The sequence below is a fragment of the Lipophrys pholis genome, assembly GCF_963383615.2.
Source record: "Lipophrys pholis genome assembly, chromosome: 11".
Classification (NCBI taxonomy): domain Eukaryota; kingdom Metazoa; phylum Chordata; class Actinopteri; order Blenniiformes; family Blenniidae; genus Lipophrys; species Lipophrys pholis.
In genome coordinates this window covers 30,056,045-30,071,768 of record NC_137631.1, presented here as the reverse complement: position 1 = coordinate 30,071,768, position 15,724 = coordinate 30,056,045, and the positions used below count along the sequence as shown (strand labels likewise).

At 46.9% G+C, this 15,724-nt stretch overlaps 1 protein-coding gene across 1 annotated transcript; it reads left to right on the top strand.

Moving 5' to 3' along the window:
- Positions 1–1,188: 1,188 nt before the first annotated feature.
- On the top strand, positions 1,189–9,233 carry LOC308117169 (carbohydrate sulfotransferase 1-like; the record flags this gene model as incomplete). Its single annotated transcript, XM_080475869.1, has 5 exons — positions 1,189–1,530; positions 2,940–3,153; positions 3,232–3,458; positions 4,781–4,998; positions 8,897–9,233. The coding sequence occupies 5 exons, from the start codon at positions 1,189–1,191 to the stop codon at positions 9,231–9,233; spliced, it is 1,338 nt and encodes a 445-aa protein (XP_080331995.1).
- Between the last annotated feature and the right edge of the window lie 6,491 nt (positions 9,234–15,724).

The window sequence follows — 15,724 nt, the reverse complement described above, 5'->3', positions numbered from 1 at the left end:
TGAATACATGACATTAAATACAGCACGTGGCATCTGATCAGAGAATAAACAGCTGGGACAGATTCATACTTTAGTTGTTTTATCTATCAATCAGTTATCAGTTATAGCTTTTATATCAATCAGACATCCTGAGAATTCATCATCAAAATGATTGAATTAGATATAATTCCATCCATCATCTCGCCACTATTTTGCTTGAATCCAAATCCACTGAGGTGAATTCTGTGAATGTGAAACTACAAAAACCGTTTCATGTGTATGATATTGTCATTAATACTATTTTACATTATTTGAATGGGAAACAGGTGAATAACTGAACAGTGGTTTAAAGGTTGACTCACAGTATGAGACCCCTGGTTCGATTGCAGGCCCCTGGGCCTTGTTTTCCTGTGTGTGGCTTTGTCAGGGGTGTCAAACATCAGGCCCGTGGGCCCACAAGAGGCTCCAGTCCATCAAACCACCAAGCAAATGGTCAAATTTTGAAACAAAACATCAGGTTTTTCAACTAATTTCTTCAGAGTAGTGACATAACACTGAGACCAAGCTGAGATATTGATGCTGCTGCCATGAAAGCTACCAAACTACCTTTCGTCTAGGATATTTCACTGTATTTTGCACCTGAAAGTTTCATTAAAATTGATTTATGTTGAGGTTGGAGTCATTTTATGTAGCAGTTGTTAGGTTTAGTGGTTTGGTCCACTCAAGATCAAACTAAACTGGAATGTGTTTGACACCTTTGGCCTGTGCCTTAAACTGTATTTTCATTATTACTGGAGGGTTATTTTACAACCTTTTTTCCTCTTTAGCCCACTGAGCTTCTGTTTCCCATCCCTGGATTAGAGAGTGTTTATATAGAGAAAGTTCCTTGCTTTTCCCCATAATTAATGTCTTTATTGACAGTTGCTACGGCGAGTCTAACACTGTGGAAACAACATATCTTTAGTATCTTGAGGAGTTGTTTTTCTGTCACTTCACTTTTGTTTCAACATTTATCTCTGAAATCAAAACGTCAGCTTGAGCAGTTGGTGTTCCTGATCCTCCTGCAGTGACCGTGTTGATTTGATAAGGGACGTTTCAAACACTAGGTGGCAGTAATGAGTTTCAATGAAACCAGATTGTAGATCTTCTCTGGCGTCTCTCTGTTTTGCAGACAGTGCTGTGGCGCCCTGATGCATCTGTCCAACCACCATGCGGTGTTCCTGGAAGTCCATGGTGCTGCTGGCTTTAGCATCCATCGCCATCCAGTACACCGCTGTCCGGACCTTCTGCGCTAACCCTCTGAGCCTGCTGTGCTCCGTCTCTCTGGCCCCCACCGACCACGCCGTCAACTGCAGTCTCAGACGTCTGTCACAGGTGGGCCGTAAGGCTCTGGGGGGCGTCCACCGTGGCTGCAATGACGTCCTCCCCTCGACTCCTCCATCCTTCTCCGTCCCCGCCAGCAACGCCAGCAAGAGAACCCACATCCTCATCCTGGCGACCACGCGGAGCGGATCCTCCTTCGTGGGTCAGCTCTTCAACCAGCATCCGGAGGTCAGAGCACCACACGTGTTCCTTCACCACCTCACGTCAAGAACAAGAAGAGCTTCTTTTAAAAAAATAGTTCAATAATTTGGGACTTTATGTCACACTTTCATTTCAATTTCAATTTTATTTCTATTGCACCAAATACATCGCGATCATTTTAAGGTGCCTTTACTGAGGAAATCCAGCAAATCCACGTGAGCAAGTAGAGGAGACGGAGGGAAGAAACAAACCTCCGTTTAACAAGAAGAAACCTGCAGAAGCAGACTGCGATGCCTGTCTGGCTTCCTATGTTGTCTTGGAGATTATTTAGCCCCCAACTTATCAGACAGCTTCTCATTTCCGTGTCATCTTGAACTTAAACCCCTCATTGGCAGAACCTTAGAAATCTCCTCATACCACTGACGAACTGATGGTGGAATAGATTTAACCCACTGGGAAAGAACACTTCTTTAAAAGTTTTCGCTGGCCCTCACCTGGCAGGTCCAAGAGAAACAACTCAGGATTTGTTTGAATATTTTTGTTAAAAATTGCATTGATTTCATTCTGACTCCACAGGTGAAAGCACAACTTGTTGAAAACGCTCCGTCTCCGTGTAGACAGGGAAACGCTGCTGCTGGCCATGTGCACCATGACCGGAGAAAACAGTTCTTCTGCACATGCTCAGTAGAGACAATCAGAATAAAGTTTCCCCCAGAGTGTCATGACTCCCAGTCCATATTCTCCTGGACTGGACCGTAGTAACAATCCAACTTGGTGACCTGTTCACTAGAGTGTGTGTGTTCCCCTCGTGTGAATGTTTAGAGCGTTTTGGTCTCTGCTGTGTGTGTGTGTGTGTGTGTGTGTGTGTGTGTGTGTGTGTGTGTGTGTGTGTGTGTGTGTGTGTGTGTGTGTGTGTGTGTGTGTGTGTGTGTGTGTGTGTGTGTGTGTGTGTGCCTTCATTGTTAAAACAGCTCCCCCTTGTGGCCGAACACAAAAACTACATCACTCTCAGCATCTGGGCTGTTTCTGTGGAAATGGACGTCATTTTCCAAACGTTTCTTTGCAAATGCAAAACTTTTCTGAAGCAAAAAAATGATGCGATTTCACTTGAAACGTTGTCGTGTAAACGGAGTCTCAATCAACACGCCTGCTTTAACAGGTCACAGACATAAAACAGTCTTTAAAGTGTCTTTAACAATATCAGAGTGATGAAATCCTCCAAATACGTGAGACGCAAAATATCTAGTTTCAATCAAATTATGAGAAAATCTGATGAGCAGACTTGATGATGAGTTTTCAAGCAGCTCTGATCATCATAACAAACACGCCACTGATTCTGAGGGACATTCATCATGGTATCTCTGTCAGTGTATGATTCTAACTTCTGGGCACAGATTTCCATTGATTTCCGCTGTAAATGGTGTTGTTGGGTCCAGGTCTTCTACCTGTTCGAGCCGCTCTACCACGTCCAGCTGGCTCTGCTGCCCCGCCTGGGTCAGAGTCGAAACCTGGCCGAGAGGCGGGTGATGATGGGAGCAGCCAGAGACCTGCTGAGGTCTCTGTACCACTGTGGCCTCAGCAGCCTGGAGAGTTACATCCAGCCCCGCCCGGCCCGCCACTCCACCGACAAGCTGTTCCGACGAGGAGCCAGTAAGAAGCACCCCCCCCACCCCGCCCCACCCCCCCACCCTGCAGTGCACTGATCCCTCTGCCTGGTGCTGTGTGCAGGCCGCTCTCTGTGCTCCCCCCCGGTGTGCGAAGCCTCGCTGGAGCCCAAGGAGCAGAGCCTGGTGCTGGCTGATGAGGGCGAGTGTGTGAGGAGGTGTGGGCCGCTCAACGTGTCCGTGGCTGCAGGAGCCTGTCGAGCTAAACGCCATGCAGCCATCAAGACGGTTCGAATCCCACAAATCAGTGACCTCAGAGCTCTGCTGGAAGACCCCAAACTCAACCTGAAGGTAAGAGTCTTATCGGGAGCGATGGTGTTTTAGTTCACCGTATTTTCTATAGTTCTCCTTTTTAATGAAGTATTTTATGTTTTAACTGACTGGTGTCACCCCAGTTGTATAGAATTTGTTAGTGATGACCAAATGAAGCATCATGAAGCTTCGTCAACCACTTTCTTTATTTTCTGACTCCACCAGATGGCGCTCTTGGTTTTAAGATGGAAGCTGAAAGATTGGTAATGAGGTGTGCTTTTAAACGTTTGTTGATCCGACAGCGCCGTCGCGTGGCTTCAGGAAATGAAGACAGTGGTTCATGAAGCTTAATTTGGCCATCACTAGAATCGATTCTCCTTTAGGATGATAATATGGGTCAAGTTCTTGTATCAATTGACTTTTTAATTGACGTTCCCTGACAAATGTAGTATATGTACATCGACTTCGGTCCTCAGTCACAGCAAATCAGCCTGAATGTCAATTTTGTTTCTTAAACAAAAAAAACACAAATAACAAAAAAAAAAATAAAAATACATGACAAGAACATTAGACGCAGTGAGTGAGACGGTTTTATTGCTCTGCACACACAGGCCGCGACTTAACAACGTTTTCAAGTGAAAATGCAAAACGTTGGTTGCTGTGATCCATTGACTGTCACTGAATCGTCCTCATGAGGTTCAAACCAGCGGAGAGCTTCACAGCTTCTTGTCTTTAGTCCAGAATAAACTCTTCAGAACAAAGGGATGGTGGAGGGAGCATCATGATTTAGGGCTGCTTCAGACCACATTCCATCTCCCGCCTTTTCAGCAGATGTTGGTTCATTCACCACCGAGGAATAGTGACAGAAAAGAAATGTCCACGTTTCTGAGTGACCCAATCGAAGCTCAGTGTCACGGTGACTCCGACTCTTTTTGCTCGTCCACTCCGACTCCCAGTCAGAGATGGGTCCGAATAACAGTCAGACCTCAATCCAGAAGAAATACTCAGGAATGACCCGAAGAGCCGAGCAGACGTTCTTCTAAAGAAAGAGCCGGGAAGCTGCTCTCTGCTCTGATCAGAAAAACCTCCACAGCTTGGCCCAAATCACTTTATGACCCAGTCCAGGAAAAAATCCAGTACCACTTTTTTAAAGGACGAGTATAAGTACAAGTAGAGTCCAAGTACTAACCTTTAGCTACTTGATACAAATACATATTAGATATTATAAATACTAATTTATTTAAAGATACTGGTGTTCGAGTGTGAAACACCAATATTGTTCTTGTTTTGTGAGTCAAAACTACACGTTTGTTTTCACAGCAGCTGCTGTTTTTGAGACTCGGTGTGAATGTGTCCCTCAGGTGGTCCAGCTGGTCCGAGACCCTCGCGGCATCCTGGCGTCTCGTATCGAAACCTTCCGGGACACGTATCGGCTGTGGCGTCTCTGGAGGGCAACGGGACGGCGACCACACAACCTGGACCTGGGCCAGATCAACACCGTGTGTGAGGATTTCCTGCGCTCGGTGTCGACGGGCCTGGCCAGACCGCCCTGGCTGAAAGGGAGGTACATGCTGCTGAGGTGAGACCAGCACTTCCTCTGTCCGGCGACCTTTCACAGGAAAACTCCAGTTCCATGGTGTCACTTTTCCATAGAGCCAGTCACAACACAGCCACCTCATGGTAATAAATAGAACTGAGTGAACTGAGTCGCAGGCGATACGCTGCTCACCTCCATACGGTACGATGTAGTCCACTTTAATCTAATAATAGGCAGGTACACATTGTATTGCTGAACGAGTTGAGAATCCATTTGATCAATTCTTTTGTTCCAGTTTAACGAGCAGCATTTCCTGTTTGTTTTACGGGACAGAAGGAGAGAAAAGTAGAGGACAGACAGACCATGGGGAGGGATTCAAACTCTGGTTCCGGTCGGGGGGGAGGAATTGAAAGCCCAGTCATGTTCTTTATTGACTTTTTTTGTTTTTGTCAACCTCAGATTTATTTGCTGTAAAGTTCTGTTGTGCTGAATAAGATGTCAGACCCCACGTCCTCCAACCCGCAAGCAAATCAGCAGAGAAGCAAGGTTGGACCTTCTGGGTCTCTGTGTGTCTCACCTCGTGTTTCCAATTAACCAATGGGCTTATCCCTCTGTGTGCTCCATCATTGTGCTCCACCTGTGTCCAAACCCCCCCATCCGACCCGGATAATAGAGGGTATTGTCCGGGTCGGATCGTTCTGTCAGGGAATGCAGGTGTTGTGTGGATGGACCCCAGTGCAGACTCACAGTTTATTGAAGTCCAGGGAACACAAGGACATCACAGGGAGAGGGGTTTAAATACACAAGGAATACTGCCAAATCGTGCAAATGGTGATACAAGCATCACATTTGGCACGGTTGTTCTTTGGGGCATTAATTTAAATTCTTTTTTCTTTTTTTACCCCTTGTCCTGTTCCACCGCTTGGACAAACAACATGATGTGATCTAGAACCTTCTGGAGTCAGAACAGTTTTTGTTCTTGAACAGGAAGAGACCTGGAGTCTCCTCCTGTTGCTGCTTTATTAGAAGTTGGTATGGCTGCTGGACACGACCGGGGGGGAACGCTCAGAGAGAGAGAGAAGAGAAGAGAAGAGAAGAGATTGGGGGGGGGGGGATAGATTACCCTCGTTAGTGCTACATATATTATTTACAGTTATCACACTGATCCAAACACTTTACAACTGTTATTAGAGCTGCTCAGGCTGCTTTAATCTATCCAGACAGTAACATGATTTTCTAGATTGACCAGCCTGAGCAGCTCTATCCAGACAGTAACATGATTTTCTAGATTAACCAGCCTGAGCAGCTCTATCTAGACAGTAACATGATTTTCTAGATTAACCAGCCTGAGCAGCTCTATCTAGACAGTAACATGATTTTCTAGATTAACCAGCCTGAGCAGCTCTATCCAGACAGTAACATGATTTTCTAGATTAACCAGCCTGAGCAGCTCTATCTAGACAGTAAGATGATTTCCTAGATTAAACCAGCCTGAGCAGCTCTATCTAGACAGTAAGATGATTTTCTAGATTAACCAGCCTGAGCAGCTCTATCTAGACAGTAAGATGATTTTCTAGAGTAACCAGCCTGAGCAGCTCTATCTAGACAGTAAGATGATTTTCTAGAGTAACCAGCCTGAGCAGCTCTATCTAGACAGTAAGATGGTTTTCTAGATTAACCAGCCTGAGCAGCTCTATCTAGACAGTAAAATGATTTCTTAGATTAACCAGCCTGAGCAGCTCTATCTAGACAGTAAGATGATTTCTTAGATTAACCAGCCTGAGCAGCTCTATCTAGACAGTAAGATGATTTCTTAGATTAACCAGCCTGAGCAGCTCTATCTAGACAGTAAGATGATTTTCTAGATTAACCAGCCTGAGCAGCTCTATCTAGACAGTAAGATGATTTCTTAGATTAACCAGCCTGAGCAGCTCTTTCTAGACAGTAACATGAAGCAGGAACATGAATTAACAAAGAAGCAACAACAAAAGAGGAACATTATTTTGAAAGTTTGAACAAATGATGGTGGAAATCAAGAAACTTCAGCACCACATCTCATGAGGAGTGGAACTGTGTGTGTGTGTGTGTGTGTGTGTGTGTGTGTGTGTGTGTGTGTGTGGTTTGTCCACTGGGTGTGGTCGGAGCTGTCATAGGCTCGGATGCCGCCACCCCAGCGGCCGGCAGCCCCCCAGACCCGGGGAGGCCCCAGAGAACCACCCCAGAGAGCCATGACCCCGCCCAGAAAGCACCAGACGGAGAATGCAGAGAGGAATCCCCCCCAGGCAAGAGGGGCCCACAAGAGAAGGATAAAGGGCACAGGGCCCCAGGCCCCAGGCCCCGACCCATGCCGCCAAGCTGAGACCGGCTGGAGCAGGGCCCTCGGGCCGAGCGAGCTGGGAGCGCCCCCAACCCCGGTGGCGAAGCCCGAAGCACCCCCGGGAGCCGGCCCCCCCACCAGACCCCCCCAATCCTGCAGGACAGAGAAAGCCCTAGCCGCCGCGCCCCGGACCAGAAAGAGCGAAGGCTTGGCCGGGCCCGGTCAGAGGACAGTCAACTCTCCACCCCCAGGAGCCTCATATCCCACCACCCACACTCCCGCCCCATGACCCTCCCCCCCTGATCTTGATAGACACCACACACACACACACACCCACACACTTGGGGGGAGGTTGAAGCCTTCTGCCCCCCAGGCCGCCAGCCGGGCCCCCACCAGGCCACTGCGAGATCCCATTCTCCAATAATCCAACCGCGAATGGGGAGGGAGCACCGCACCCCAGCCCCCCCGTGAGAGCAATGCCTGAGCTACCCCCCCCCCCCCCCCCCCCCCTCCCCCCACCCACCCACCCAAATTCCAGCCGTACTCACCCCGGACCCGGGTGAGACCACAGCAGGAGGCTCTGGGGGGAGCCCCATCTCCCCCCCTCCCCCCCATCCTGTGGAGTGTTGGATGTATGTAAGGGTGTGTCTTTGTGTTTTGAAGAGGTGGGTGCAATGTGTGTGTCTATGGTGAGGTTTAAAATTGGGGGGGGTAGCGGGGCCCGGGCGTTCTACCGCTGCCAAGCGGCAGAACCCTGAAAGCAGCTTACCCCCATCAAGACCCTGCGTGACTGGGTGTGGTTAAAATTGTGGGTGGTGCAGTCGGAGGATGGTCCAGACCCCCCCCCCCCCCCCCCCCCCACACACACACACACACACCTGTCCCATATTTCAGGCCCTGGAGGTCAGTCTCAGTCAGCTGTCCATCCAGAACCAGGAGTCCCACCGTCCCTCAGCCCCCCAGATCCACTGACGGCCCCCAGAGCACCAGGGTGGAGCCTCCACCCCCCCACACATCGCCTTTTTTGCGACGCTTAGGGAAACCAGGAGCATCAGGACTCGTTTTTTCCTCTTTTAATTTCTGTGAGATCTCCTGACAAGCAAAGTGCAGGTGAGACTGGAATAGGGGGGCCCAGGTAGAACCATAGACCTTCACTGATCTTTAGACAGAATGTTTGGACTGGTGTACACAGCCATAGTGTGTGTAGGTAGTATCAGGAGATCACAGTGTGTGTGTGTGTGTGTGTGTGTGTGTGTGTGTGTGTGTGTGTGTGTGTGTGTGTGTGTGTGTGTGTGTGTGTGTGTGTGTGTGTGTGTGTGTGTGTGTGTGTGTGTGTGTGTGTGTGTGTATGTGCTCTCGTTACAAAACAAACAACAGCACCCACTAGTGGCCGGTCATACAAACTACTTCATTTTCAGCGTTTCTGTCGTTTCCATGTAAACAGACATGGTTTTCAAAACGTTGTAGTGTAAACGCCACTTTTTCGACACAAAAACACGAAAATGTTACCTGATACGTTCACGTGTAAGCGGGTTCTAAAAGTGTCTTCAGTCCTTATTCCACATTCCTGTTCTCTCTTGTTGATTTCCGTTGGGTTCTATATTTTGTTCCTTCCTGCTTCAGGTATGAAGACCTGGCCCGGTTCCCTCTCCAAAAGGCCCGGGAGCTCTACAGCTTCCTGGGTCTGGTTCTGCACCACAGTGTGGAGGACTGGATCACCAACAACACCCGCGGCAGCAGCGACCTGTCGTCCCGCCAGAAGTTCACCACAGTGCGAGACTCTGCCGCCAACGCAGAGAACTGGAGGGTGAAGCTGTCCTTCGACATGGTGGCCTACACTCAGACCGCCTGCCAGCCACTGCTGGGCCTCCTGGGATACAAGGCCGTCTTTCACCCCAGAGAACTGAGGAACCTCTCGCACTCGCTGGTGGAGGACAGGACGTTCCGCCCCGTGTTCTGAGGTCGTCTGGCGTGGGCTGCAGAGAGCACATCTGGTTGATTTACAGCCCCACATGGAGAAAAGTCAGGAGAATGTGATGGAGGACAATCAGCTGATAAAGGTGGAGGTCGTTTCTCTTGGTCACTTTTAGCACAACGTGAGCCTGGAGTGGTGGACTGGCCAGGTGAGTGTTGACCACAGGAAGTAGGCCTGAGGATGGAACGGTGTGTGAATCACTCAAACACCACAGGAAAGCATCGGTCACCTAGAGTTCAGCTGGTGTCCCCAGTATGATATCAGGAAGGGACACAACAAGACAGACAGTGTCTTATAGAAAGACAAAGCAGGTTTAAGTCAGGAGAAGATCATCAGTGAAAGTGCTGCCTCAGCAGCTCCTCGCACTACAGTTTAGAATAGAGTTTATATTTAGAATATATGACCTATAGTCATGATTCTCCACTGGTTGCCGATCAGTTTTCAGTTGGTCACAAGTCTGGGCAAAGAAAATAGACATAAAAATCTAGTTACACTTTGTTTGTAGAACAAAACTCACAAGTTTGTTCACATGTACTCAGTTACGTCTGCGTTTACTCAATTCAGTTTTATTTCCAGAGCGTCAAATACAACAGTCATGTTTAGAGGGAAAAACCAGCAGGTCATTATGAACAAATAGAAGAGATGATGGAAACTCCCTTTAAACAGGAAGAAACCTGCAGAACCAGGCTCAGGAGAAACCTCTAGAACCAGACTCAGAGGAGAAACCTGTAGAACCAGACTCAGAGGAGGAACCTGCAGAACCAGACTCGGAGGAGAAACCTGTAGAACCAGACTCAGAAGAGAAACCTGTAGAACCAGACTCAGAGGAGGAACCTGCAGAACCAGACTCAGAAGAGAAAACTGCAGAACCAGACTCAGAAGAGAAACCTGTAGAACCAGACTCAGAGTAGAAACCTGTAGAACCAGACTCAGAGGAGGAACCTGCAGAACCAGACTCGGAGGAGAAACCTGTAGAACCAGACTCAGAAGAGAAAACTGCAGAACCAGACTCAGAAGAGAAACCTGTAGAACCAGACTCAGAGGAGAAACCTCTAGAACCAGACTCAGAGGAGGAACCTGCAGAACCAGACTCGGAGGAGAAACCTCTAGAACCAGACTGAGGGGAGAAACCTGTAAAACCAGACTCAGAGGAGAAACTTCTAGAACCAGACTCAGAGGAGGAACCTGCAGAACCAGACTCAGAGGAGAAACTTCTAGAACCAGACTCAGAGGAGGAACCTGCAGAACCAGACTCAGAGGAGGAACCTGCAGAACCAGGCACAGGGGAGAGAGTTCCTGCTGTTCGGGTTGGGGTTGGAGGACAGAAGGAGAGAAAAGGGCAGATTGTTGGAGGAATTTTCTTTTCAGTTGAAACTGAATGTAGTTCAAACCCAACAGAGGAGGCATGAAGGTGGAGAAACTCAGAAGTTACTTACATTCAGGACGTTTTCTGCAGCACATGAAAGGAAAAAGGCCATAAAATCTAAAACACTTGTGCATAAAAACATTGACTCTATTAAAAAAAAGTTCTGGCTTTAATTAAAACGCAGCTAATTGAGCAGAAAAGGAGGTTCTTCCCTCTCGATATCCACGCTGGCCGATTATTCTATTGGTCATTAGGTTCAGAGTGAAACCACATCAGATCGTTCCCTGGTTGGGGGCGGAGTCTTGTTATTAGAGGACGATTGTAGCTGAGAATCACTGACTTCTAGTACAGAAAATGATTAGAATGGACAAAGAATCTTTGCACTGAAGCAGAAGATGGTTGAGCCTTGAGGAAACCCCTGAATGTGAAGTAGAAACCACAGCCTGGACCCTGAAAACAGCTGATCAGAGGTTCCTTCAAACTGCAACTAGCCAAAACAGAATCCCACGTAAGCAGGACGTGTCGCTGCTCCTTGTTTCCTCTGGGCCACGACTCGTTGTCACATTAGAACAAACGCACCATGAAGCTCATGTTGCAGACCTTGGATTGTGTTTCCATGTATGTGTTGGAACTGTGGAACCGCCAGTGTGGCGCTATAGGAGCTATTCATCTATTTATTTATGTATTGATCCATTTTGGGCGGAGCCAACAACTACCTCAGTTCCCTACAGCTCAGGAGCATGTGGCTCTTCAGCCTCTGTAGAGGATCCATGAACTGAAGTGTAATGAAGTGGAAATATAGATTTCTTGGTATTTCCATTGCACAATAGATTATCTTTCAAAAGGACTGAGTGGCTTAAGGTGACACCTGTGAGATTTAAATGAAAGATTGAGTAGTTTGTTAATAAAAACATGTCGCGTCCCACCATGTCGCAGGTGAAACGTTCAGTTTCCAAACCCGCTGCCAAGTTAGTTCAGTTTGAATAAATCTAAAACAAGAGGCGTTTGGGAGGAAATGAAATTCATTCAATGTGGAAAGACTCTTTTCTGTTCACTGATGTTGGTTTAGCAGACGTGTGGAAAGAAATGGCAAAACTTTCCAAACAGTTGGACAGCGAATCGCTGCTGAAGCTGCTGAAGCTGCTAAATACACACAGCTAAAGTAATGAAGCCAATAAAGTCCTGAAATATCTGAGCCAATATCGATAGTTTGCCGATACATTTCAGAATAAGGTGCAACATAAAGCCACAGAAGCTGTTTCACTGTTTTCTGCTCCAGAAGGTTTCATGTTGACATTGTTGTCACTTTCTGTAGTAATTGTTTCTGTGAAAGTTCAGACCTTTTCATCATGTATACTTTGCACTACAACAAAGAACAACTTTAAATTGACAGGTTTTTCTGCTCTATTTTACCCCCTCAGGATGAGCTCATCCTGTTTCACTCCCCCACCTGAAGCATTGGGTTTATGTTTGAAACCTGCACTCGCTTCATGACAGCTTTGCTCCTACAGCTTTTGCAGGTTTATTTTAAGTGAAATGCATCAATCAGAAGTGTCTGCTTTAAAATGTAGAAGAGTTTATTGATAAGATATGTAAGGGTTCATCTTGAATCACTTTGAGCTCCTCTTGTTTTAAGTTGCAGGTTTGAATTAATTGTAATATGTTCCGACCTTCTTCCTACTCGGTTCATTTAAAATAATTGAAAGTGGACCTTCTGCCTGACGCTTCGTATGAAAACGAGCCTGTAAGGAAACTGATGCTCGTCGTCACTGAGCCACACCTTCTGCCAAAGTTTCTTTCTCCTCAACAGACCAGCTTCAAACGGACGTTTGGTGGAGAATCCTTCTTTCTGTGTTGTAAACAGTTTTGTGAGGTTCCATGTTCTTTTGAACCAGAAATGCTTCGTGTGAAGAAAAGAAAATCTTGGTTCTCAAATCTGAGAAAGTGTGAAGCGATGTGGGAAAGAATAAATCATTTCGACATGTCTGTGTTGTGGTCGTCTCTCCAGTGGAGCCTGAACTTAACGGCAGCAGAGTCCCAGCGCGTCGTGGTTTTGGACCCTTGTCTCAGGTTCAAATCCCACTGCGGAGAGTTTACCACTGAGCAAGACCCTTCATCCCCGGCTGACACCAGCAATTTTTTCTCGTACATCTCAGGCAACCTTTCAAGTGAAAAAGTAATAATCAGAAAATAATAATCAATTGTGTTTATGATGCACTTTACATTTAAACTGTCAAAGTGCTGCAAGAAGTTTTGAAAGGTTAGTAAAAAAACCTTAAAAATATAAGGATTATTGGGTTCAAAAGGAACGTTTTGAAGGCGTTTTGGCTTTTTTTTAAACCTAGTTTTTAGGTTTTCTAGTTTGTGGGGTCCTCAGGTGGTCAGGGAGGACGTTCTAGAAAAGTTTCTCACTTAAAGGAGACATATGCTTTTAAATCCTTCCTTTTTACATATAAATCATACAGTTGTGGTCTATATAAAGCGGAACTGCAATGCTTGGGTCTGAATTCCTCATTATTAGAGCTCCACAGGCCCCTTTTCTACCCCTTTTCTGATGTGCTTCTGAGAGCAACTCGTTTTGGGGCGGTCTCTTCATACCCCGCCTCCTCTCCAGGTTGCAGAGGTGACACTCGGTTCAACTCCACCCTGTTCGGCCATCTTTGTAGTTTGATAGAACAGATACAATTATCTAGCGGCGCAGAAACTTTATATTCACACATTATTTACAAAATGTCAATGGGTTACTACATCCAACAACCGAACATTTCGACTTATCCTCTCGTAACTTCGGCACCCTTAGGTTGGACTACAAAATCGCAGCGAGAAACAAAAATGGCGGATTGCTCGAAGTGTCGATGTCCTAATTTGGCAGTTCCGCCGGGAATACTGTGACGTCATTGTTCAAAAAACGTAATAGAGAATAGAAAAATCGAAACGGATCGCAAAATATGACCAAAACAGAATATAAAGATATACCTGAAGAGACTACTTTGAACTTTTCTGTACTTCTAAACACTCTAAATATACAACAACATGCATTTAAGGGCTAAAAAAGTGGATTTAGCATGATATGTCCCCTTTAAACAGCATCGTTTTAAAAACTGTGGTTTTCATGTTGGGCCACTAGTAGGTGCTGTTGGTTGTTTTTGTAATGAAACCACACATCCAGAGAACCGTACCCTGTAAACCAGGGGTCCCCAATCGGCGGCCCGCGGGCCGGAGCCTATGTCTGGCCGGCGCCGGTCCATGAGCTGCACATCAAGGTGGAATAAAGTGGGATTTGTGTGGAAATGTGCTGCTCTAACTCGTTTGGACCTCATCCCACACCGTAGTCAGAGCCGGCGTCTGTGCGCATCTGACGTCATTACGTCAACGCTGCTCTGCTCGGACGTCCACAGAGTTCAGTTTCACGACCCGCCAAGTAAAGTCCAGATTAAAGAAAGAACCAACCTGAGCTGCAGCGTGAAAAAGCTTCAGTTGATCTGTGACTGACCAGGTTAGTTTATATTACCGACCCATACCAGCTTCAGTTGATCTGTGACTGAACAGGTTAGTTTATATTACCGACCCATACCAGCTTCAGTTGATCTGTGACTGAACAGGTTAGTTTATATTACCGACCCATACCAGCTTCAGTTGATCTGTGACTGAACAGGTTAGTTTATATTACCGACCCATACCAGCTTCAGGTTGATCTGTGACTGAACAGGTTAGTTTATATTACCGACCCATACCAGCTTCAGTTGATCTGTGACTGACCAGGTTAGTTTATATTACCGACCCATACCAGCTTCAGTTGATCTGTGACTGACCAGGTTAGTTTATATTACCGACCCATACCAGCTTCAGTTGATCTGTGACTGACCAGGTTAGTTTATATTACCGACCCATACTTGACCTGCAGCAGACCGGAGCTGTGTGACGTTGAGTATCGTAGTTTTCTGTCATTAATCTGTCAGGAATGTGGAGAATCGGGAGAATTTGTTCTATTCAGTTGTGGATTTTGCTGTGAGAGACGAGTCCAGCTGCCAGGACGCACCGAGAACCAGAGGACATGAGAACCAGAGGACATGAGAACCACCGTCTCAGGTGCATCTTGTGGAGGCGCCGGGTAAAGTCTCCTGCATCCTCCCTGTTTCAACCCATAAGAACAAGAAGAAAGTTCAGCAGTGACTCAGCCAGCTGCTGAACAAAAAGCTTTTTCAGCTGGACTGTTCATACTCCATTAAGAGTATGAACTAGCATCTTGTTCTTGCATCTTGTTCTTGTTCTTATGTTCTTATCTTGTTCATAAGAACAAGACGGAAGTTCGGCAGTGCGGGGTCCTGTCGAACAAAATGACGTAATTTCCTTCTTCCAGCTCCTTCTGGCCGAACAAATTTGTTTCGGCTGTTCCAACCACCCTGGCTGAACTATGTAGGAGCCGCACTGCCGAAACTTCTGCACTGCCGTGTGCTGCGCATGCGTGTTCTAGTTCGCTCATGACTATCGATAATATTTTAATCATATTTAGCTCGTAACAGCGCTACTGTACGAGCGCCGCAGGTCGTTAAATTGTCGGAGTGCAGGCTGACGTGATGCACCTGAACGCATCACGAACAGCTGTCAGCTCCTGGAGTTAAAACTGGACTAACATGGCGCTCTGACTAAAACTTTTTTATAACAGAAAAAGTTCAGAGAAATGTGTTTCTGAAAGCACTGGAGGACAGAAATATACTGTGTAGTTGAAAAGTTTAAACGCCGCTTCACAGACTTGTGCCTGCTGCGAGGGGGCGTGGCCTGTTGTGGGGGGCGTGGCCTGCAAGTTCGGCAGCTTCTTATCGGAGTATGAACAGTCCTGCCGAAAAAGCTTTTTTTTTCTGCTGCTGGCTGACGTCACTGCCGACTTTTCTTCTTGTTCTTATGGGTTCAAAAGGGAGGATGCAGGGGCCTTAAGTCAGGTCAGCAACTGAGTCTAAAAACATCTAACTCCACCCCCCCATGACTCCACCCCCCCATGACTCCACCCCCCCAGTTCTTCTCCCAGCAGGTACTGAACAGTGGACACACTCCAGAGCGCTCAGCATTCAGAGAACCTCCATGGAGTTGATGAGAGAGGAGGATGCTGCAG